The following is a 25797-nucleotide window of genomic DNA, read 5'->3' as shown; positions in this document are numbered from 1 at the left end:
TTTGGAAACTCAAAATCCTATACAAAATGAGACTTAACGCAAACGCGTTCGTCACGTTATGATGTCGATCAAGGGGTACAGTATCTGTCCGACATCTTGGTTTTCACAAAAGGAGCGTTAGTGATGTTTTGTTATCAGTTCGTAATTGGATTTTTATACTTTTTGGAGGCGATTTTTGATTTTAAATAGTAATTTCAGTTCATTAGAAATCCGGATACCTAAAGCAGCTATTGAAATATGATTAATCGAAGTAGTTTCTAGTTGAACTGCATTGTATTTGAAGATGCTACTCGATTTTTATGCCATTGTTTTCACATATGTTTGTTCACGTGTGCTGCGTGTGTTACGAAATTATTTAATAAAAAGTACCAACGGAATACATTCGTAAGCCTGTTATTTCAAATTATATCCTAGTGCTTTCATTACAAGTGTACTTAGCTAACATAGGTTTCAGTGTGTTACACGGCGGACAGACGGATATGGCGAAACTAGGGGTTCCAAATGAGACCATGGAACCCTAAAAACAACAAAATAAAAATCGGCTCGTAATACTGACGGGCGTTTTTTTTATCTATTAAGGTATCAAATAATTCATTCAGGCCTAATCTAGTTTAATGATTAAGATTATTATAATCGAGTATGCACCATTGAAAAGTACGTTTATCACCATAATCATTATGGTATTAAATCGATAATAATGTCAATATCTAGTCTAGACCCCGGATACATTCTAATTAGTTTTTGGATTGATCCTATTACAATTTATTAATGAATCACGGTTAATTAAGATTAATTACCATGAATGAAATATGTAGGTTTACCTAGTTACAAGAAAGGTGCGCATGGAAATAAGGTAGGTTTTTAAAAAGTTAGGTAAATATACGTATATCCAGGTTTGGCAAACACCGCGAACTCGTCGTAAATGCACCTTTTTTATATACGACGACGGTGGCAAACAAGCATACGGCCCGCCTGATGGTAAACAGTCTCCGTAGCCTATGTACGCCTACAACTCCAGAGGAGTGACATGCGTGTTGCCGACCCTAACACTCCGCACCCTCGTTGAGCTCTGGCAACGTTACTCACCGGCAGGAACACAACTCTATGAGTAGGGTCTAGTGTTATTTAGCTGCGGTTTTCTGTAAGGTGGAGGTACTTCTCCAGTTGGGCTCTGCTCTAAATCTGGAATGATATCCGCTGCGCTATGCCCTACCAAACAAAGCGAGAAGACATTTACAATGCCCATACCTCTCTTTTGGATGTAGTTTAAGGACGTACCCGGGTCCAAGACCTACTTGTAACAAGCTCGCTAACTGCTCGTGTATTATGAAAAACGACGTGTAGCGCGCGTGTAGTGCGAGATTGATATGTAAAAGAATGAAATAGAATCAGCAGATAGACTTCCAATTCTACTATATTCAAGTATTTTTTTTTTAATACCACGACGGTGGCAAACAAGCATACGGCCCGCCTGATGGTAAGCAGTCACCGCAGCCTATGGACGCCTGCAACTCCAGAGGTGTTACATGCGCGTTGCCGACCCTTTAAAAACCTGTACACTCCTTTTTTGAAGAACCCCATACTGTAGACCCTCGGGAAAACCTCGGAAGGGAGCTCATTCCACAGCCGGAGCGTCAAGTATTTATATATTATATGTATGTATATCCACAATGATCGTTGCGATATTAATCTGATCGCCGGTCGATGGCAAAAACATATATGTGCGTTTATTTTATTGCTGCAAACACACACAATTTAGAAACACATTGACTTACAGAAAAAGAAAGACATAATACCAACACGAATACTTAATGGAGTTACTTGCAGTAGACTGTGTGAATTGCAGCAAAAACAAAAAGGCGCCGACTCAGCTAAACGTTTCACTCTTTCGAGCAAAGCACTGATATTCTGCCAGACCCAGAGCACGTTACAGTTAAACTGGTGGTGAAAGTAATATAAAAAGTGTGGAGGAAGAATTAAAATATTTTGGCACAACTTAACCCTTTGAACGCTTTATGTCATAAACACAAACATGACTCCAACGCCAAGATCCCATGTGCAAGGGATCTAGTGTAAACCTTACTCGAAAGTGTAAAGGTTACTTTGACAGCGTCCGCCATGACACCTATTAGTGTCTTTCGCACTGTGGGCATGACTAGTAACGATACCTTTAGGGGTTCTTGGCGTTTAAAGGGTTAATATGCCTTATTTATTGAAACCCGAACGATAATGTTCAAGCTTGGAATCTATGATATTGTTTACATCCCCAACAACTATAAAAAGAATAAAATAAATGCAGCATCTAACTTGAGATAATCCTTTTAATCAAGGACTCACCTGAACGTCAAAAGCCCCCAGTTCTCCATAGCGCCGGCCTTGAAATCCGGCAAAGCAATCATATCAATCTTGGGCAGCGGGAACTTAATCTTATAATAATCCTCCAAGTACTGCAGGATTTTCGGCCCAATCTCCAGGGCGTAAGAGGCAGATTGCAGTGCTTCTTTCCGGGCCCAGACGGTGAAGTTACTGTCGCTTTTCTTGCCGAAGTCGGTGACGGCAAAGGCGACGAGGTATGTAGACATGGGGAGGGATTCGGCGTAGTGGTCCCAGAAGTAATCCTTGAGGGTGTCGCTGGAAATAAGACGATATTCTGTCAATTTGGTATGTAAGAAGTTAAGTGAAAATGAAGGAACTTATGTAGAAGGTATTATAAACTGAAATATATCTCATATACTAAAGAAAAAGTGTCTATAGTAAACACCCCTATAATGGAACAGGCACCAGTAATGGAATGGTATAGACAAATCCAGTAAAACAACTATTTACCATCAGTTTTTAATCGCTGGCAACATTTTACCATAAACAAGAGCCAAAGAGTTGCTTAAGTTTAATTTTTCATTGATATTTGTTATTTTGCAAATTAACGGCGCGATACATCCCCATGACTGGAGCAAAAAACCACAGTTTTAATTGGTTAATAATATTGAAACCAATTGCAGTAGCTTTCATTAAATACATAGAAAACATAAAGGACGAATTGGACATTCAACTTTTAAAGCGTAACGCGGTAGAAATTTTACAGGTGTCGGTGAAATATCAAAAACACTCAAAATTTTCTCTTAAATGTTCCATGATTGGTGCCGCTAACAATAGTCCTCCAAAGGCGGAGGCCAGCTTCAAACCAGCGTCTTCAGCTTACGCGGCAAACGCCCAAGACCTGTCTATATTAAATTTTAAATTCGAAATCACAAAACTTATAAGCTTTTATGTCCGACGTACCTATTTATAACATGCAATAAAATATTTTTATCTTAAGCGCGTCCGCAGAAGATCGATAGCTCGATTGCATCGTCTGGTACAAATCAATCAGAATAATCATAGCAAACGCATAACTTTTCCGTTTCGAACTGGAAGACATCCAGCAACTATTACCGTTACATCAAAAATACTATATTTAGAAATTTTGTAGCTAATAAAACATCAAAGGAAGATACATAGTTTTCATTGATTTCGGTGATAATAAAAATTTTGCTATAAATAACTGAGGTACTTAAGTACTGTATTTAAGTATTGTCGATTACAAAGTGTTATTCAATAGGTACCGTGCGCGTTGGAGGGTCTGCCATCTTGTGACTTGAATCGGAACCATAAACATGTACATTTACACGTCACGTGTTTTCTTGTGCATAGTAGGTTCTGCCAACTTGTGGGCTACGTCGGAACAATAAACATCACATTTACGCCTCGCGCCAAAAAACTGACGGCTCCTGTGCTGCCTCCTACAGTTCATACACGCTTCCTATAGAGCAAAGGTAAACTGGATAACAAAATCAAAAAATGAATAAAGCTTTCTTTTGGTCACATTAGCGACATCTAGTAGCAACAAGCATAAATTTTCCTATTACGCCATAGGTGTTAACTTTGTCATTTAATAATTGATTGATAAATAATAACAATGTAATCTAATATAAGCTAAAGCTTTGATAATTATTGTAGGCACTGATCATTCTATTACAAAGCACGAAATACCTATGGATCGTGTCATTCACAAAGACGCGTGCCTTGAATCGTATTGTCATGTCATCAAAGGTTAGATTTGACAAATCTGTGCGTCGTTGTGGATGACAGTAACTATACATACCTTGTCGCTTACGTACTTATAAAAGTTGACACACGCACAATTTTCCTGGCGTCCTAAAACCTATTTTAAAGTTGGATCTTGTTGGTCCGACATAGCTACAATTTTACTTGAAACGTGCCTACCCCTGGGGACTATACTGGGACCTGTCTTGTAACACGTAAAGGGTGTCACCTAAGATTAATAGAAGGTTAGATAAAATGGCAACTCAGGTCATCAACTCATCAATAGGTACGTATTAAATGTGGCTTTAATATTTACTTTAGTGATAATACTCATACTCATACTCATTTATTGATAATATTCTTAAAATATTACATGTCAAAAACAGAGTATACATTTAAATCATTGGAAGTAGTAAAAATAAGAAATATCTATATATGTTTAGAATTAAAATTACAATAAAATCGTTATGTCCAATAAATTAAAATTTACAATTGAAACCAATATGTAAGTCATAAATAAATATCATGTCATCAAATACATTGTTATTTTGGTAATACATTAATTATTTTTGTCAAACACTAAGAAATCCATAACAGTATTAAAGGTCTTACCATTAAGCAATTTTTTTAGTTTATTATTAAACATATTACAACTCTCTGATATTTTAATGTCATTAGGCAGGGCATTGTAGATCCTAGGGCCTAAGACATTCATGGTCTTTGAAGACTTGCTTAGTCTGTGGGGTGCTGCTATTAGTCGTTCCTTGCTCCTTAAATCTTAGTCTTCTCCTATTCTTAATCAAAGGTCAAAGTGAAGGCATAATGTCTTGTCTCTTTAAAAATATTACGTACGTAATTAACTAGTAGAATAGAATAGAATAATTTTTATTCGTAGACACAAACAGGACACATTAAATTACATGATATAACAAAAATAAAGGAAGTATAAAGTGCTACGAAATGGCCTCATCTCAGCATGTTGCTGGTGGCTTCCAGCGCTGATCTTCCGATGAGACCATCAAGTGAGAAAAATCACGAAAGGTAACAGACAAGAAGGAAAAAGACATAAAATAATATAGAGTGAACAAATTGAAAAATAGATAAAAGATAACGACTAAATAAGTAAAGATTATTTTTATATCAAGCATCGTAAACATCGATCCGGTCCAACCATACCTTGGCTGAACACTACAGCTGCATACGCAACAAGCGACAACGGTAGCTACACGAACTAAAAGGCAATGACAGACCAGACCAATATCGAGCGTCCAGTAACAAAATCTTACTCTGGCTGTAACGAACAGGTCATGTCACGGCCTCGCGATGCTTATGGTTAAGGGGACCTTCCATTACTAATTCTAAGTGGAACTGTTGTCGCTACCTCTGGGGTAAACTGGTATCATCGAATGGATAGACTGCTTAGACTATGCTTAGACTTTTTATGCTATTCATGTTGGACACGGAACTCTAGTCACGGGTCCGCGCGATGTTGATGGTTAAGTGGGTCTTCTACAATTAATTCTACGTGATACTGCTGTCGGTACCTCTAGGGAATAAACAGGGATCATCTAATGGAATGTGGCTTAGACTTTTTTATGCTATTCATGTTGGACACGGAACTCTAGTCACGGGTCCGCGCGATGTTGATGGTTAAGTGGGTCTTCTACAATGAATTCTATGTGAAACTGCTGTCGGTACCTCTAGGGAATAAACTGGGATAATGTAATGGAATATGGCTTAGATATTTTTATTTACTTACTGTGGCTGCGAACCAACGCTGTTCATGTTGGACACAGATGTCATGTTCCTTGGCCGAGCGATACTAATGGTGAAACGCGCCTTGAGGGCCGGCTCGTCCCAGCACGGGAACGCGCGGCGGGCGTCCGTCGCTTGGAACTGCGTCACTGCTATCCATCTGGGAAAATATTATGAAGTTATTTAGTTTTCATGTCATATTTAAGTTCTCGATATAGGTACGTGCAGTTTGATGCAGAGTCGTGGCAATAATTAATCTAATATCCATCTGAAAACTTTGAACTTTAATTCAATGCGTAGCGTATTAACATCACTTTAGAAATGAAAACCATTTATAATTTAATCAACTAAAAATATTTTAAATGGCTGTTAAATTAATCAAATTAGATATTTTTAAACAACCAAAAATATTAAATTATAAACGTCAATATTTTAAGAGTAAAACTCATTTACATTTACTTGGTTCGTATGAATTAGTGACATAATTAAAAAATATGCACATGGGCATAATCAATTTAAAAAGAAATCTATTACCGCCCGTTGGCATAATATTGCTCATTCGATCTCAGTATGCTGGCGTACAATAACAACATTTACGAGCAAGTGTGATGAAAAATACATTACAATTGACATTGAAATATTCCTAAGGACTACAATAATCCTATATTCGCAAACAACATTATTATGCAGAACATCTAAAGTATAAAGTAGTGATTTAGTTCCGTGCATTGATCCGACAGCGTAGTTTATGCGTTCGGAGAGGAGAATACTAATGAGACTGTAGTGCGACTGTTGAGATGATTCAACAGGCGTTGGAAATGTTATCTGAGAGCTATTTTTGGGTTTATTTTGGGTAGTAGTTAACTAAAATAAGTCCAGTAAAAATTGATTTTAAATAAATAAATAAATAAATATTATAGGACATTATTACACAAATTGACTAAGTCCCACAGTAAGCTCAATAAGGCTTGTGTTGAGGGTACTTAGACAACGATATATATAATATATAAATATATAGGTATTTAAGTATTTATAATTATACATTATATATATCGTTGTCTAGGTACCTACAACACAAGCCTTATTGCGCTTACTGTGGGACGTAGACAATTTGTGTAATATTGTCCTATAATATTTATTTATTTAATCAGATAGGCAAAGAGGCCTACATTTCATATTTATCTCAGCCGTTCTATTAATCTTCTATTGTTGCGATTGATTCTAATCTAACAGCTGTGATTGAGATTCAATCAATAGCAAGGCCAATTAAATCCTCATCACCTCCGACCGATTAGTTTACCAAGCGCTGTAACTAGTTAACTATATCCACAGATGTCTCATCTTGATGTTTCCTATTGGCTTAAGATATCGTTCGGATTCAGACTAAGTACGCCAGAATTACTGCGTCGCATCATTGCTGCCGACTGCATTGCTGCCGCAATTGTCAAAAATAGAGATGTAACGAATAGTGGCTTGGCCGAATACCGAATATTCGGCGGAGCCATCGGCCGAATAGCCGAATATTCGGCTAGAAGTTTTACCTAAAATGAAGTAAATTCGAACGCGCGCGTGCGTGCGCTTTGCAAGTTGATACTTATCTTATTGATGGAAATTGCGCTTATTCCGCACGCAGTGCGTATTGAATTGCAGACATTGCGGTGCGTTAGATTTAGTCGTGTGTGTAAAAACTATAGGTATTTTTTGTCATGTTTTTGTCTATGAATATTAAAGTAGTCTGAAAGATTTACCTATTGATTACTTGTACTTTGTTACTTTTTTTACCCCTCGTTTGCCGTTATCTACATGTTAACGTACTATTCGGTATTCGGCCGAATACTATGCGACTATTCGGTATACGGCCGAATAGTGAAATTGTGGCCGAATATTCGTTGCATCTCTAGTCAAAAATCTAACCAGTATTATAAATACCGATTGCTGTAATTATAAAATGGAAGTGCCTCTTTAACTTTGCTCAACCCGTTACCGTCAAGATGTCGTCTCTTTGACTTCCACAATCCAAATGAACAAGTTTGTACAACACTCTTTATCTCCCGCTTACCCCTACCACTTCCCGACTAAAGTGTTGCCAGGTACGTCATTAAACATTACCCATCACTCTGACATTAATTTAGGTATTTGAGGAATGTTCCCAACGTTAAATTCATATTTGCTTACACTATTTGGTATTATTATTAAGAAATCATGACATCGCAGCAACATGATTTTGACATTTGCGATATATCGTGCCGCATTACTGCAGCAGGATTTTTGTGTTTAATACAGATATTTCCTATCTATTATTACTGTCTTATTTATTATTTTCCTATTTATTAATTATTATTTTGTTCCTGAACTATGGATGTATTCTATGTATTTAAGAATTTATTAATATGTATATATTAAAATATATCGTCGTCTAGTACCCGCAATATAAGCCTTTTGTTCTAATTTTTTTATACTATGTTGGTGGCAAACAAGCATACGGCCCGCCTGACGGTAAGCAGTTTCCGTAGCCTATGTACACATGCAACTTCAGAGGAGTTACATGCGCGTTGCCGACCCTGACACTCCGCACCCTCGTTGAGCTCTGGCAACTTTATTCACGGACAGGAACACAACACTATGTATGTATATATTAGTTATTTTTTAATTTATAAATATTATCAACCTACTGCATCACACCTACATACTGAATAAAAAATAATTATCGACTATTATATAAAACCGAGCTTTTAATTCCCTAATTAATACCTAATTAATCAAATTTGTGCATTTAAGCTCCGGACCAAGGTCAGTAGAATTGAAACGGAGCAAGGCTGCTGCACCCGGTTGCTGAATTTTTGAAGTGACCCGCTTAGCATTGTGACCCAGTGCGGAACCAGGCCATGTTTAAGCACTAAATAATTAGCTGGCGTTTTGTTTATATTCCTTTGTTGCACTGCGTCGTGTAGTTACGTTTATTTTAAGACAGTAGTCACTGGTTAAACTGCTGGTCAAAATGTGTGGCTTCAAGTGCAATTAAATTATAACCATTTATTGCAGACTCTGGGTCCATAGCTTGCTTAGTCCAACACAACAACAACAAAACAATTTAAATACAATGGTTAATGGTTAGCAACAAATAAAAACAATAATAACGAGGATGCCACTATCTGAAATTACAATAGAAGTTCTGGTAAAAAGGTCCCTATTGCAGGTGAAACATAAGAAAACTTCTCAGATGGAAATCCATATTTATCGTCATTGTTTAACTGTATGGGGTTCTAAAATCGGTTAACAATTTTTTTAAAGCAATAACGCATAGTCATAGTCATAATTAAACCGATTAAAGAGACGTTCTGGTCGCGAGCAGCTTTGATAGTGCAGCATTGCAGCAGCGGAATGGCTAATCCATCACGGATTTTTTTCGAGGAAATTGACATTTTTAGATTACCTGTGACCAGTGTTGGTAAACGACCGTAAACTGTAACCTTCCGCTAGGGTTTACCCAGCAAACATTTTTGGTGAAAATAACGATAAAATCACCTATTATAGGTCGTAAATCTGACAGTGACCAAAATGAGTTACCTCGAATCGACGTGGAATCCACCTGGAATTCACCAAAGTGGGGAAAAAAAGCACGTGCCGGCTACGTCGATTCCACGTAATTTTAGTAATTGTGACCTAATGGTTACTACATAGGTAATGTTTGCGACGTGGATTGGACGTCGCCACGACGTGTAATGTGGTTGCAATGTACAAAATTAGTAAGACTTACTATTTTTCAACATGATTTCAACGTGTTTTTTACCATTTAATTACCAAGAAAGGTTATTTTTTTATGAGATAGCATGAAGAAAAAGAGACAAATATATTACGAGAGTATTTTCTTTCCGCTCACAATCAAAATGTCTAACGAAAAAATCAATCTTAAGTTTTGCAACGAGAATGGCGGCCATTACTTGGCGTAAAATAATTATCTAGGTGGATTACGCAGGAATTATACGATGAAATCTTGTGCGCTGAAAATTTTCTCGTGTAGTATGTTAGGTTTTTATTCAAAACTACTGATGGGCTTTCGAAATACTTAAGTATTAATTTTTTTATGCTCATAAGTAGTATGTATTGCTTGTAATTGGGGATCGTAAATTTGTGTTCGGAGTTTGTAAATATATTAAATTGACTTTATATTTTTTTTCATATAAATGAAATTAAAAGTGCTGTTAGATATTATTGTTCTAGGTATTACAACATACCTAAATTTTGCAATTTGCAATAACAAGACCTAATTATAACAAAACAAAATGTCGGCTCGACTAAAAAGTTAAGTTTACCTAAAAATACGACGTACTGGTATTTAAGGAAATTTTACGTAATATATACTCATTTCTTCGACCTAATGGTGCAGAGTTACCGTTTAAGGTCGAAGCGACCGCCATCACAACGTCGCTTTGACCGCGTACCGCGAGGCGAGCGCAATCGTATTCAGTATTTGTTTGACATCGCGGGCGTAGGCGGTGTGCTTACGACATAGACATATAATATTACTTCGTAAAGACTGGCCTTACGAGCACTACGAATGGGGCCAATACATGGGTGTCAAAAACGCATTTAGTTACACCCCTGCACTCAATCGTCTGGCGAATTGCGCAGTGGAAACGCGTCACGTATAGCCATTCCCAATTTAAAAAATGCCTAATTGTCTTGTGAAATTCTGTAAAAACTATAACAGAAAAATCAAATACACATATGAGATTTCATATCATCGGTAAATCATATCAAATTTTGTTTCATATTGACCTTGCGCGGCGCGAGACGCGATGCGGCGGTACACAGACACATATTAAAGTAGACTGCACTCTCGCCTCCAAAAAACGAGCCTAGCGAGATAGTTCGAGGGAGACTTCTGCTATTACCATATTTATTAAAATAAATGTCATTTTTATTGGTTAGGTAGGTTAGGCTAGTTTATTGACTCACGAATAGTCCTTCTAAATGTTGACATTCAGTGAAAATCAAGCTTCTTTGGTTATTAAGTATTTTGTATGTAATTAAAACATACTGTATTTATCAATCACATTTTAATATGTTTTAATTTCCACTTATCCCTACTCAATATTCTTAAGTGAAGTTAATAAATAAATAATTTATTTCAGACCAAGTTGATCCATAGCTTGTTAGTTACAGAGTCTCGTAATAACTATCTATGTTAGTTGAACACTACAAAAAAACAAAAATAAAATAATAGAAAAAATTTAAACTAAATATATTACACGATATAATAATATGATATCAATTGACAGGGGCAAGTAAGGCAAACTATCTCTGCTATACTTGTCCCTGCTAATTACCTCTTCAACTCAGAAGCGAGTGAGAGGAGAGTCGAGGCGCTCCGCCAACGCCCTTAGAAGGTCGTAATAAACTAGCACGGTAAAATCTATAATAATGACATTTATATTAATAAAAATACCCGCACATGGAATACTGTTCTCATCTATGGGCAGGGGCACCCTAGTACCAGCTTCTCCCTCTGGACCGCATCCAACGAAGAGCGACTCGAATTGTCGACTGCCAGTGTATTTCGGATCGGCTTGACTCCTTGGCGGTGCGCTGCGTAGAGATGTGGCCTCGCTCTGCATTTTCTATCGCATGTACAACGGGGAGTGCTCCGAGGAATTGTTCGGATTAATCCCTGTCGCTTTTTTTCGCCATCGCCCTACGCGACAACATTTCCATTCTCACCACTTAGATGGTTGGCAGTTCTCAACTGTCCGTTTTTCCAGGAACTTTCTGCCTCGCACTGCTAAACTGTGGAATGAACTGTCGCCTGCGGTATTTCCGGACCGATACAACCTTCAAACCTTCAAGAAAAGAGCGTACTCCCATCTTAAAGGCCGGCAACGCACTTACAACCCCTCTGGTGTTGCAGGTGTCCATGGGCGGCGGTAATCGCTTACCATCAGGTGATCCGTCTGCTCGTTTGCCTCCTCTACCATAAAAAAAAAATAGCAGCATGGCTTGTTTAGCTGTGGCAACGAACATTCATTCAATTGTCATTTCATCGTCGCCCTAAAGAAAAAGGGACTAAAGCACCAATTACATCCACACTTCCCGATAACGGGCCTGATAATCGTTTTCTGTTTCACAGAATATCAGCACATCGTTAACGATATTTGAAATGTAAACAATACTTTGTCTCTAATTGTCAAAAGTGTTTTTTACATTTCAAATATTGTAAACGATGTGCTGCTGATATTTGGTGAAATGGAAAAATATTATTTCTCTTCCCAGAAATTGATTAAGTGTGGATGTAATTGGCACTTAAGGTCTCCCTCGAGCCATTTTTCTAGACACGTTTTTTGGAGGCGAGAGTGCAGTCTACTTTCGCGTATGTCTATGGCCTATTGTATTACTCAGTATACAACAGATGACGCTGTGTTTTGATTAACGAGACTTTTCGGTCGGAATTGTTTGCATGGCTTTATCTTTACTTTTTTAGATCTATGGCTTACGATCAGAAGTGCCAAGGGTAAATATTACGCACAGAGGTTCCCTGATTGGAAAGTTATATGTGAAATTAAGATTTTACGAGTCATTAGTGAGTTTAGTGATAATTATTTTAACTGATTGTATGCTTAGTTTAAAACATATCTGCGTATTTAACGCATCTACGCAATATAGTTACCAAAATATTTATTTCTAATTGACTCTAATTTGGTTTTAGGTATTTATTGTTGCAAAAATGATATATAAGATAGTGGCCACCCATTACTGAAGGGGAATGGAAATAACGCTTTGCCCTTAGGCGTGGGAGGAGAACGGCGTTAAAAAAAAAAGAGACATACCGTCTACGTTGAAAATCAACTCCATACTTGATATAGTACTTAAATCCATATCTAACAAAGTTTTTTGTAAACAATAGCTTATCTTACCTTGTGAGAGTCAGAATCGCGGGTGTACCTAAATAAGATTAAATGAAAACCATACCATATTTTTGTACCTAATTTGTACTATTTAGTACCTCGTTTAAAAAAATTTGTACCTCACGGTACGTAAAGTTATCATCAAAAAACAGGTCACCCGCCATCCTGACAGTCAGAATGGCGGGTGTACTTTATTACGCTATGTTCCCGTGGTTATTGATAAATTCTATAAAAGCCAAATTTATGTACCTTTTTTGTACCTTCATATTCAATTATAATATGAGTCATTTTATTTGTGCTTTCCCAGTTTTACTCATTTTATATTTTGCTTGCTATTACAATTTTGCAGGCGTTATAATTTTTCAAGTTATCGATTTAATTTTTAAGAAAAAACGCTAAGGTACAATTATTTTTATTACACCAGGATTTAGTACCTTTAATGTTTAATCTGTTAAGTTCAAATAACTCAGTAAATCATGTCTTAAAAAAGGCTAGGCGCCAATTCAAAGAAATCTTCCTAAGAAAAATCATTTTTAAGACATGATTTTCTGAGCTATTAGAACTTAACAGATTAAACATTAAAGGTACTAAATCCTGGCATAATAAAAATAATTGTACCTTAGCGTTAAAAAGGCTAGACGCCAATTCAAAGATATCTTCCTAAGAAAAATCATTTTTAAGACATGATTTTCTGAGTTATTTGAACTTAACAGATTAAACATTAAAGGTACTAAATCCTGGTGTAATAAAAATAATTGTACCTTAGCGTTTTTTCTTAAAAATTAAATCGATAACTTGAAAAATTATAACGCCTGCAAAATTGTAATAGCAAGCAAAATATAAAATGAGTAAAACTGGGAAAGCACAAATAAAATGACTCGTATTATAATTGAATATGAAGGTACAAAAAAGGTACAAAAATTTGGCTTTTATAGAATTTATCAATAACCACGGGAACATAGAGTAATAAAGTACACCCGCCATTCTGACTGTCAGGATGGCGGGTGACCTGTTTTTTGATGATAACTTTACGTACCGTGAGGTACAAATTTTTTTAAACGAGGTACTAAATAGTACAAATTAGGTACAAAAATATGGTATGCTTTTCATTTGATTTTATTTAGGTACACCCGCCATTCTGACTCTCACCTTACCTTGATACCAAAACTTGCCTTGGCCCATAGGCTCTATAAAAAGACATCGTCAGTTTTTAGAAGTGCTCGTCCATCTATTGGCAATTTAAATCTGTGTTCAGTGAGTAAAACTAACAAGTCGTTTAGGGATGACTTGGTGGGTTTATGCTGTATTGTCCATTTTCTTAGGTCTTCCGTAAGTTTTATTGATTTCATGTTAGAGCAGTCTTCATTTCTAATGAACTCATCTCCAGTCTTAATTTTCCGATTCTTTGTTTGCACCGATTTCACTGCCATCTGTCATCTCATCTATATTATCAGATATTTTATTTCCTAATTCATTATAATACGAATGCATATAATCAAGATCTTTGCCTGTGTGTGTTATTGAAACGGTATCAGTATCAGTAGATTGACACAAAGTTGGATATCCATCAAAACTGGATTTAGAAGGTAATTCACACTTTTGTTCTTCTTTTAATATTTCACTTTGAATTTTCATATTAGCCTTACACTTACTATAACTGCGTAACTGCTGGAATGTCTATTTTTTTTTGTCTTTGGCCATTGTAAATCCAACACTACTTTTGATTTAAAAACGAAATAACTATTGGGTAAATGCGTCCTATTTCACCGAGAAATGACTTATTTGTGAGTAAAACAAACATGACCTGAAGTCGCCTCGCAAACTTCAACTTATTAGTTATTTTTTAGGGTTAATTTGACTATTAGGTTATCTTAATGAAACCTTATGGTATTTTTAGTACCTTACAAGTGTTTATAACTTTATAGTCTCAATTTGGTATTTATGGAAGGTAATATTTACTACGAAATTGGTAGCAAAAGCTACTTAAATCATCGACCTAAAGGTCCCCAGTATAAGAAAAAATTACATCGCATATACACCTTATATGCAACTAGAAGTAAATATTAACTATTTGTCGAGTTTCGAAGTTAATTTTACCTTATATTTTGCTCATTCTCAACCTTTAAGTTTCTGACCTTATGGTGTATTGATTAAGGGAAATTTACGTTTTAATGGCTCTATATTTTTACCCGGAAGTATAAATGTACGATATGTGAATTTATGTGGTGCGTATGATGTAATTTTTACCTAAATTAGTAATATATTCTAGAGCCTGGGGAAAAGCACTTAGAATGTTTGCTGGGTACGGCTCAATTTGTATAGTTAGTTTTCAATATGGTCAATTCTAATTAACATTCGGCCAACACTGCCCATGTCAACGGTGTAGCAGTCGAGCTGCAGGCTGCAGGTGCTGCAACATCAACGCGTCTGCAGACGTTAATAAAATGTTACCTTTATGTGTTTTAGCCACGGATTGAACAAAATAATCGAATAGATAACGACAAAATATTATACCTACGAAATAATGTACCTAACCATTATTTCATCAAGGTTCTTAGTAAACTTACCTTTTAACATTTTTCTCTTCATAAGAACTTCTATAAAATCCGTGAAGATTATCGTTCAGTATCCCTGTGTATGTTATATTCAACACATACTGTTTTCCTACATATAACGCCTCATACAGTTTCAATATATGGAACTGCCGTGGTACATCTTCTGTCCTTTGGTCAATCTTTATTCTCTTCCCAGTATCTTTCTGATACAAAGCAATATCATGGAAATTTAATTCCACTCCATGAAAAGTCAAAATCCGCGTATTGTTCTTAACATTCAATGTTATACTAGCAAATCCATCAAATGTGAAATTGCCTTCATAAATATAAGGAGTTAGCTTTAGGAAATATTTCTCAGGTTTAACATAAGTAGGTAATCTTACATCTTGAACAGTTGTTTCATCTTCTTCAAAAACCTCTGGTGCTGGTGTAGTTTCTAAAGGTATAACGCTTTTAGTATTTTCAGTTGTTAATGGTATTACTAGTAATTGTTTAGACGAGTCACAGTGACTGAGTTCGTATTTCGTAACATTGGCGAGTTGGTCGGTTCTGGGGCAAGCGGCGAAGTTGTAGACTATGAAGGATGTAGCGACTAGGGCTAAAGCGAAGATGACTAGTATGACGAAAGCGAGGCTCTTGGAGAGGTAGACTCCGCGCTTGGTTTTGGTGGAGAAGTCGACGTTGGGGTTGCCGTCCATGATGCCGAGGGGCTCACGGGCCTGCGTCATCACATCACTGGCTGGTTAACTGCAACAAGAGAAACAGTGTTATACGTTTTGTTAATAAAATACTCGTCGACTACTTTATTTTTGGTAAAATTAACTAAAATTAATAATGGTATTCGCGATACTGGGCACTCTCGGCCGGCTGTAGCGATCTGCGACCTGAAGTCATAATGCCTTAAAATTAAAACCATAAGTATTCTTACTATTAGATAATTTAAGAAAACTGGTCCAAAAAAGCAGAAAGTAGAAAGGAAACAAGTACAAAAGAAATTAACACAATAAAGTAAATAGTATTTATATAAGTACCTGTATATAAACAATGAGCAATAAAAATATCTATGTTTAGGCAAATGTTTTCATGAAAATTAAAGTAGGTACACTCGAATAAATTAATAAAACGTTGTAAGCAAAATAGGAGATATGCTTACAACGCTATGCTATGTACCGCTCTAGTAAAGGTAGTTTCCAATGATAAAACATATACAGCGCGTGCATTTTTGGACCCAGGGAGTCAGGCTTCGTTTATTACGAATGCGTTTAAAAAGCGGTTAGGCATAGACACAGATACAAAGTCGGTAAATATTACTGGAATAAATAAAAATGTAACACGTATTTCTGAAGAATGTCGGCTTCAAATAGGTTCTCGGGTACGACCATATGATATAAACGTCAGATTTCTGGTAATCCCAAATATTACCAATGTATTGCCTGAGTTTCCGATAGACACAGCTGGGCTTGAGATACCGACTGGCCTTGAGCTTGCGGACCCGAGATTTTATTCTCCTTCTGAGGTAGACATTTTGTCGTGTTTTATCAAATAAATGATTATCTTATCTTATCTTATGCACGATACCTATGGGTGTATGTAATGGATTTTGCATATTGTATCGTAATCCATGGTCCTGTTGAAACAGAGAAAATCTCTTTTATATATTTTATGCGTGTCACCTCAAATGTCATGAAAGCTTGCTTAAAGCAAGCTTTAATATTCACGAAATATCTAAATTCTACCACGAATAATCCTATGTTAAAATTAAAATACCTAATGATGCTATGACTATTATGATAATTGATCTTTAGACAATTCGTTGACACATGAATTACTTCATTTCCAAGCTCAAGACCACTCTCTCCTCGCTATTACACAAAAGTCCCAACTCACTAATAAACTAGAAGAACTTAGGACCTTATGGCTATAAAAGCACGCACTCGTTAAGGAAATCGTCACGTCCAATGCGCGAGCACGCGCGAATGATCCTTTGAATTATTCCCGATGTTATTGGGTTCTTGACCTTTGGCTAGTCTAATGTCTTGTAGGATTTCGGAACGTTTCGGTCATTCTTATAACTGCTTATTACGCTACTGCTTAAAGACATCTTCGCTTACATCTAACAATGCACTACGCAATGCACAGAAACACGAGAAAGCCGGTTAGTAGGTACATAGGTTACTACTTAAGTAAAACTACATTTCCATACCATGCGCTGCTATAATTTTTAATAAGTACAGGGTTTCCCGCCAAACATTGTCTATGGAAATATAGTTTTATAAGGTCAACAACCAACTTTGTTTCATATGTATCTATTGCAAGACTTATCTAGTAAATGTACGTGTTGCAAAGGTGCTCTGGGGAGGGCCGAGTGGTGCGTAGTTAAACATACAATTATTGGTATAAAAAATATTCTTAGGTACTTACATATTTGTCGGTAAGACGTATTTCTAGAACTATTTGGTAATCCCCAAAAATATATCTGCGTTCTTAAGTGGCGGGTCCCATACAAAATGTATGAAAAAAATCGTAGCAGTTAAACGCAAATCGCAGACATATCCTCAAAGAATTACCCTAACAATACATAGCACTAAATCTACTTTTAGTCATTGGAAATACCAACACAACACATGAAACAGGTAAATAGGTTTGATTTCTGTTTATCCCTGGCATTTAATATCATATGGATATTCCACGTTCACGTAAGTAGGACATGTATCACTTAAAGTAGGTATCTATTTCAGTTACTTGTTACCTAGAGTTATTTAATTTAAGGATAATATTTAATATCGGGATAAGGAATGTTGGTTGCGGAAGGCATATTTATATGGTGGAAAAACCTGCGCGTCTGGTCCAGTTTTAGCATTCACAGAAGGGTTTATTGTTTATGAGTTCGAAATTATAATCATATACATAAGTACCTACTTTTATACATTATATTTTAATTATCATTTATATACTTATTTTTATTTATTTATTTAACAGCCTTCTGGCACAGTCGCCTGTGTCCCTGCTTACGAAGTAGGAGGTCCCGGGTTCAAATCCTGGTAAGGGCGTTTATTTACGTACGACCGATCTGGCCTAGTGGGTAGTATAGTAACCCTGCCTATGAAGCCGATGGTCCCGGGTTCAAATCCTAGTACGGGCACATTCATGTAATGAGCACGGATATTTGTTCCTGAGTCATAGGTGTTTTCTATGTATTTAAGTATTTATATATTATATATATATATATCGTAGTCTAAGTACCCACAACACAAGCCTTATTGAGTTTACTGTGGGACTTTAGTAAATTTGTGCAATAATGTTCTATAATATTTATTTATTTATTATTTATTTAGGTCAGATAACAGTCGCTTTCGTAAAAATTAGTGCCTACGCCAAATCTTGGGTTTAGTTGTTTACCGAACCCCAGGCTCCCATGAGCCGTGGCAAAATACCGGACCAACGCGAAGAAGAAGAAGATTTATTTATTTATGTTATTTATTTCTAGATTCTTCCATATAAATCCCATTGATTAGTGTTTAAGTGCGCGTTGATACATTTGCTAGGTACTTTCTATATTAACATATATTATTGGACTACCCAATAATCGAAAATTATAATATCTATTCCAACCTAGCCCTGAGATTCAATTGGCTAGTGTCGAATGGCGATACCACAAAGGAGCTAACTGCCATTGTGCGAAGTAATATATCCAGTTGGAGGTCACAGTACGGTCTTATGTCACAACTGAATCTGAATGTGAAGGCGATAAGTCAAGGTGGGTCATACTGAGTTACTGGTCCTAGCCCTAAGAAAATTATAAATACTTTCTATAATAAACAAGTACATAGATATCGAATTAAGGTCAATGCGGAGAACATCTATAAAGGAAGATCTCTTTCGTCGCTTTTAACTCTTGCGTTCAGTTTAGACACATATTTCATTGTTTGGTAGAGCAGAAGGAGTGAAGCTCATCCTTTCTGCCTATGTTGAGTGACGTTCGTATACAAATACGAGAGTTGTTGCCCTGTAACGGTCTTCTCAGCAATACATTTTATATGCTGGTGTACTCCACGTTATAAATAAATAAATAATAGAATAAAAAGTATTTTAATTCCTTAAAATAAAATTGAAGTACATAGTTTTGCATGCATCCGTTAATGGTTATTTCTAGGCATCGGAGTTTTTATCGCATGGTAAGACTAATAGCGAGCTATGGAGTCGACATTAGCAATAAAATTCAGCTCATATTCATACTCATACTCATTCATCTATTTAATGAGTGATTTTAATTTTATAACCAACAACTAGAACTTTAACGAGTTATATACTATACTTTAATTTTATCTTTGAATATATAAATATTACAAATAAGAATAATTACTACTTTTTGTATTGATGATATTACGAAATTTCATTTAAAAAAAAGCGGCCAAGTGCGAGTCGGACTCGCGCATGAAGGGTTCCGTACCATTTAAGACGTATTAAAAAAAATCTACTTACTAGATCTTGTTCAACATTTTACCACTTTGGACACACATTTTACCACTTTGGAAGTGTCTCTCGCGCAAACTATTCAGTTTAGAAAAAAATGATATTAGAAACCTAAATATCATTTTTGAAGACCTATCCATAGATACCCCACACGTATGGGTTTGATGAATTTTTTTTTTTAATTTTATGACGTATTAAAAAAAAACTACTCACTAGATCTCGTTCAAACCAATTTTCGGTGGAAGTTTGCATGGTAATGTATATCATATATTTTTTTTAGATTTTTCATTTTGTTATTTTAGAAGTTACAGGGGGGGGGGACACACATTTTTTCACTTTAGAAGTGTCTCTCGCGCAAACTATTCAGTTTAGATAAAAATGATATTAGGAACCTAAATATCATTTTTGGAGACCTATCCATAGATACCCCACACGTATGGGTTAGATGAAAAAAATTTTTTTTTTTAATTTTATGACGTATTAAAAAAAAAACTACTTACTAGATCTCGTTCAAACCAATTTTCGGTGGAAGTTTGCATGACAATGTATATCATATATTTTTTTTAGTTTTTTCATTCTGTTATTTTAGAAGTTACGGGGGGGGGGACACACATTTTACCACTTTGGAAGTGTCTCTCGCACAAACTATTCATTTTAGAAAAAAAATGATATTAGAAACCTCAATATCATTTTTAAAGACCTATCCATATATACCCCACACGTATGGGTTTGATGAAAAAAGATTTTTTGAGTTTCAGTTCTAAGTATGGGGAACCCCCAAAATTTATTGTTTTTTTTCTATTTTTGTGTGAACATCTTAATGCGGTTCATAGAATACATCCACTTACTAAGTTTAAACAGTATAGCTCTTATAGTTTCGGAAAAAAGTGGCTGTGACAGAATCGGACAGACAGACGGACATGACGAATCTATAAGGGTTCCGTTTTTTGCCATTTGGCTACGGAACCCTAAAAACAATATATATTAAAATAATATTAAAAGATATATTACAAGAGGTAAAAATAATATGAATGTAAATTAATAAATATGGTCATTATATTTTATTAGTAATATTTATGTCCTGAAAGACAAAATTAAAGGATCGTTTACAAACATTCTTGTAATTGTAAAATTAAAATCACTAATTAAATATGTGAATGAGTATGAATATGAATATGAGTTGAGTTTTATTGCGAATGTCGACTAAAACATTGTAAATTGTAAAATTGTGTGTCGAATCAGACATTGTAAAAGCAAAAACGTTTATTTACTGCACTTACGATATTTTTAAGAAGGGCGTAGAACAAGAACAGTTCACAGGTAGATTAAACCAAACATCTTCAAAACAATTATGATTAAAAATCCTTAGTGATTGTTATAAGTAGTTTTAATTAGCTTTTCACAACATTTACTAACAGTTTTTAAATTATAGTTTTTTTGAGTGAACACGTTTTTTAAGTGGAGACTTTTTTATATTTTGGCTTACGCCCTAGAAGGGATTTCTATTCAACATTGTAAGCAAGGATTACGTAAGAATACGTAAAAGACATAAGATTACACCGTATTCTTACCAAATGTTAACACTACAAGGCTTTTAAAAGCTTAAATAAAACACCTAAGTATAAAAATCCTTTCATTCAACGTGTCATCAACTTTAATTTAAATGTATTCGAATGAATGAGTGCTTAATTCATAAGATTGGACAAGATTTTATTTTAACGGGCTGTCATTCCTCTATTGAGAATGATGGCGGCTCATCGTAACTTGAGATAGGGGACGTTGTTATGGGACGCAAACGTATGGGGAATTTTACTATTTGGGCCCTTTTTATGAACGCTCAAAATGACATGTCATTTAATTTCCGACTTCAAGCAGTTCACGTGCTTTTGCTTTTCAGTGGATGAAAACACTGTAAGAACCGATAAAATCGATGAAATTCAAGGATTCTGGGTTGGGATTAACATGGGGACTATAACAACTCAAATCATCGTGGTAGAAGAGGCTAAGGCCCAGCAATGCGACGTTTATTTGTTAGTTATGAGGATACAAACATACATGTATAAAACCAAGCAAGTATGTGTCCGACATTGAACATTGAGTGTGCCATACCTACATACCATCACACCATCGTTGTTTTTTCTCCGCCCGGTTTTATTATGTACATACTTACTAGCAAAGAGAATTGATTGTACTCGTAATAGAGAGGATTTTAGTCTATTATTTATTTAGGAGTTTAGCTTGTTTTTTTAGCATCAGAACAAAGATAAACAATCTTGACGTATCTTTTTATTGAAAATTATTGAAAACCGCTTTAAAAAAATAGTTTACATTACTTGCAAAAGCAAAATAATGTAAATAATCGTATTTGATTTATATTTCTAATTATAAAAAAAAAACGAACATTAAGAAAAAACGTGCTATTTAATTTGAGATCCAAAACAGATGGCGCTGTACTGCGTCATGTTTTGTATTCACTGAATTATCATACGTCAACTTTTGAGAATTAGAGTTACCGCAAAATGTGTGGAGCTATACAGCGCCATCTCGTTCAGATGTCAAATTCGAAGCACGAAATTGTCTTTGTTTAAAAATCTTTATTTACTAGTATACGTATATGTGACATTATCTATGAAAAGGGACCTTATTGTCGTTGGCGCTTTCGTCATTATCAACGATGCTCTCATATTATAAACAACGCCGCGTACGCAGTGCGGCGTAAGCGCCATCGAAAATCAGGTCCCTTTTCATACATAATGTCACATATCATACGAGTATTCTGCAGTTGCAAAGTGACGAAAGAGCCAATAAAAAATAAACCGCATCTTATATTCTTCCTACTTCCTTACTTAAGAAAACCCGGGTGGTCTTCACGAGTAGATACTCGAAGAACAATACGCTATGAAAAACACGTGGCCGCATAACAAATAGCTTGGCAGATGGTTTGGTAAGTGTTTCGATATTCAATAACTTGTTCAATGACACACGGGAGCCGTGTGTAAACTAAATTAAATTAAATATCATTTAATATCAGGCAACAAAGCTAAGATACATACCTTACAAACTAACATACATTCTGTTTTATTGTATCTTTACCTGTCTTATGTACAATAAAGTGTTTTTATATACATACATACAATAATAATAGTAAATTTCGATGCTAATGAGTGATGTGATAACGTGATGCTATACGAGTGAAGAATGACATTTCCGCACGTGTAGCGAACGACGTTTTTTACAGTTTTTACAGTTGCGAGAAAATAAGAAAAACAACAAGTACTTTTTTATGCATGTACTATAAGACAGAAACAATTGTAAATATAAAATATTATACTATTATTACCTAAGTATCGTTATTTACGATTATTTGTGTATCGTATATTTAAATTGTATGAAAGCAATATCGAATGTTGCCTTTGGAAACTTAAAACATTCTTGCGGTGAGAAAAAACGCCTCTGCTTTGACAGGCGTTTTGGCAGCTATTCCGTTCCATTCAGACAACTTATTAAGAACGGTTTTTCAATATTCAATATTAAAAAATAAACGTGTTATAATGATGAAGAGGTAAGTAATATTATATGAAATATGCTTAAATTTATGATTTTTACATTAAGAGTAGGTTTTTATGTTGATTACGACTTTTAAAGGAAACTAACATTAACACTCATCAATAAGTAGTCATGAATTGGAACACGTGGAAAAGTAAAAAGCACTAGTTCGCGAAATCCAACTTTCCGCACGCTAAACAGCTACGTAAAATAGCACTTTTTGAGCAACTGTATTAAAAAGATATTAAAAGCTAAAAAATATTTCAGTGCCACAGTTTTCTGATGCGTCGTATGTACCGGTAAAGAAGATACAGTGAGGCCGATCCACAACTTGTTACCGTATTGGACTAGTTTTGACACGAGCTTTACGGTTATCTTGGTGACTTCTACGTCACACATGCACCCAGTGTCATTTATCGTACCAAAATAAAATCAACATCATAACAAGTTGTTAAATTGAGAGGTGTTCAGTATGACGTATCATCAGCCGTAAAAGTCCATGGCGACTTTATCGATGAATTATTTCATAATTTCTCCATGCTATTTCGCAGCTCACTGTAGATGTCGCAGTCAAATTGTAAGAATCCGCGTTTTACAAACGGCATCGTGACAACACGTTTGTAAAATGACGACGCTTTTTGTAAAATTGCCGAAGGCAAATTGTAAAAAGTCCGCATTTTGTAAAATACCTTATGACATTAATAGCGCCGTTTGCAACTTGCCGCGGCATTTTAGTCAAATAAAGTAATTCTTTAATTTGCCACGAGTGGCGCTGCTCATCAAAACTATGATAAACGCTGGGGTGTCCATCAAATCTGGAGTTCGTCGGAGCGTGGGGCAGGGGAGAATTTTGGATCTGGGTGGTTCTGGCGCTGCGGGGGAGTAGCCCTTCCGCGCTCACCCTCCACGCCTCCGATTTCGCAATTGCTCTCTAGGGGTAGGACAGACAAGACCGCGTGGATAGTGAAGATTAAATCACAAACGCAGTTAATATGGAAGAGCGGTAAACGATTTTTAACGTGGCCGATGTCACGAGCAAAAAGTAGTCGTTTTCACTTTCAATAAAATAAGATTAGATACCCAAACCGCAATGTCAACCGGCGGCTTCTCATTCCTACAAAAACACTCCGAACCAAATCTACATAAATCAACAGTCGCAATCTCAAAGTTAAATGAAATCTCAACAAGCAGGATTTCATTCCCCTGGTGCCCTGGCCATGGAGAGTTCCATTTAAAGTTTGCCCCAGTTCGCTTGGCTGCGTTCATATTGGTGGTCAAGAACTAAACACATTCGAACTTTATTAAAATCTCATCGTGATTTGATATCTATCTTAATATCTTGGTAGTACCAGTAGTACAGGGTGCGTAGCCAACGTGTCAATCGTTTACGCTCCGTGGCGCACTAATAGGTACAACTGAATAAATAAATAGGATAGGTAAATATACTACAACTTATACTGTGTTAATATGATATAATTATGTATTAACCGTAGTATTATAAGTTAATCATATTTAGATTAAGGTAATGACGTTGAAAATGAGTACCTCTTTTCGCCATTTAACGTAAGTTTGGCGAACCTAACATAAGTTTAAAAATGTACCATACTCTTTTGAAAATAAATTTAAAAAAAACACGAAACGTCACTGTCGCATTAATATAGAAGAGTGATAGAGACATAGACTCGTACCAAGATAAGTTGGCAGCGGTTTTGACAAACCAGACAGTGCAAGTGTTATTTTAAACGTCAAACTTCTATGACATGATGACGTTTACTTAACACTTCCACAGGCGGGCTATCAAAATCGCTGCCAAATTAGCTTGGTCTGACTTTAAAGCGTTTCATTGTCGTAGCGCAAGCTAACTTTTAATAAAAATAATGACAATACAAATGAAACCAATAAGCTCAATAAGGCGTGTGTTAACTTAATTTTAACAAGCAGAAACGTCTTTTTTTTATACTACGTCGGTGGCAAACAAGCATACGGCCTGCCTGATGGTAAGCAGTCTCCGTAGCCTATGTACATCTGCAACTCCAGAGGAGTTACATGCGCGTTGCCGACCCTAACCCCAACCCCCTCGTTGAGCTCTGGCAACCTTACTCACCGGCAGGAACACAACACTATGAGTAGGGTTAAGTGTTATTTGGCTGCGGTTTTCTGTAAGGTGGAGGTACTTCCCCAGTTGGGCTCTGCTCTAGATCTGGAATGACATCTGCTGTGCTGTGCCCTACCACACAAGGCGAGATGACATTCACATTGCCCATACCTCTCTTCAAACGAACTTCTTCGAAAAGAACGACTTCGAACGAACGTCTGCGACGAAGCTTAGAATAAATTTAAAGGTGGAAAAAAATACTGCCATGGGTGAGAGTTGAACTCACGGCCTCTGGACCATCTCTGGAGTATCGATCAAGAGGCCGAGAGCTCAAGTCTCACTCAAGGCAGTGATTTTACCGCTTTTAATTTTATTGGGACCACAGCGG

The 25797-nt window shown here is 36.0% G+C and overlaps 1 protein-coding gene across 1 annotated transcript in view; it reads right to left on the bottom strand.

The window, feature by feature from the left end:
- The window catches only part of LOC133520375 (aminopeptidase N), a 78163-nt gene that overhangs the window by 17347 nt on the left and 35019 nt on the right, over positions 1–25797 (bottom strand). Inside the window, exons 2-4 of the mRNA XM_061854756.1 lie at positions 15308–16042; positions 5843–5998; positions 2338–2631 (exon numbers count right to left, since the gene is read on the bottom strand). Of these exons, the coding sequence (XP_061710740.1) occupies positions 2338–2631; positions 5843–5998; positions 15308–16023 (1166 nt within the window). The 5' untranslated portion in view covers positions 16024–16042. The remainder of the gene's footprint in view (positions 1–2337; positions 2632–5842; positions 5999–15307; positions 16043–25797) is intronic.

This window comes from Cydia pomonella, chromosome 8, assembly GCF_033807575.1.
Source record: "Cydia pomonella isolate Wapato2018A chromosome 8, ilCydPomo1, whole genome shotgun sequence".
NCBI classification, from domain to species: domain Eukaryota; kingdom Metazoa; phylum Arthropoda; class Insecta; order Lepidoptera; family Tortricidae; genus Cydia; species Cydia pomonella.
The sequence above is the reverse complement of the archived record's forward strand: the minus strand, read 5'-3'. Positions and strand labels throughout refer to the sequence as shown.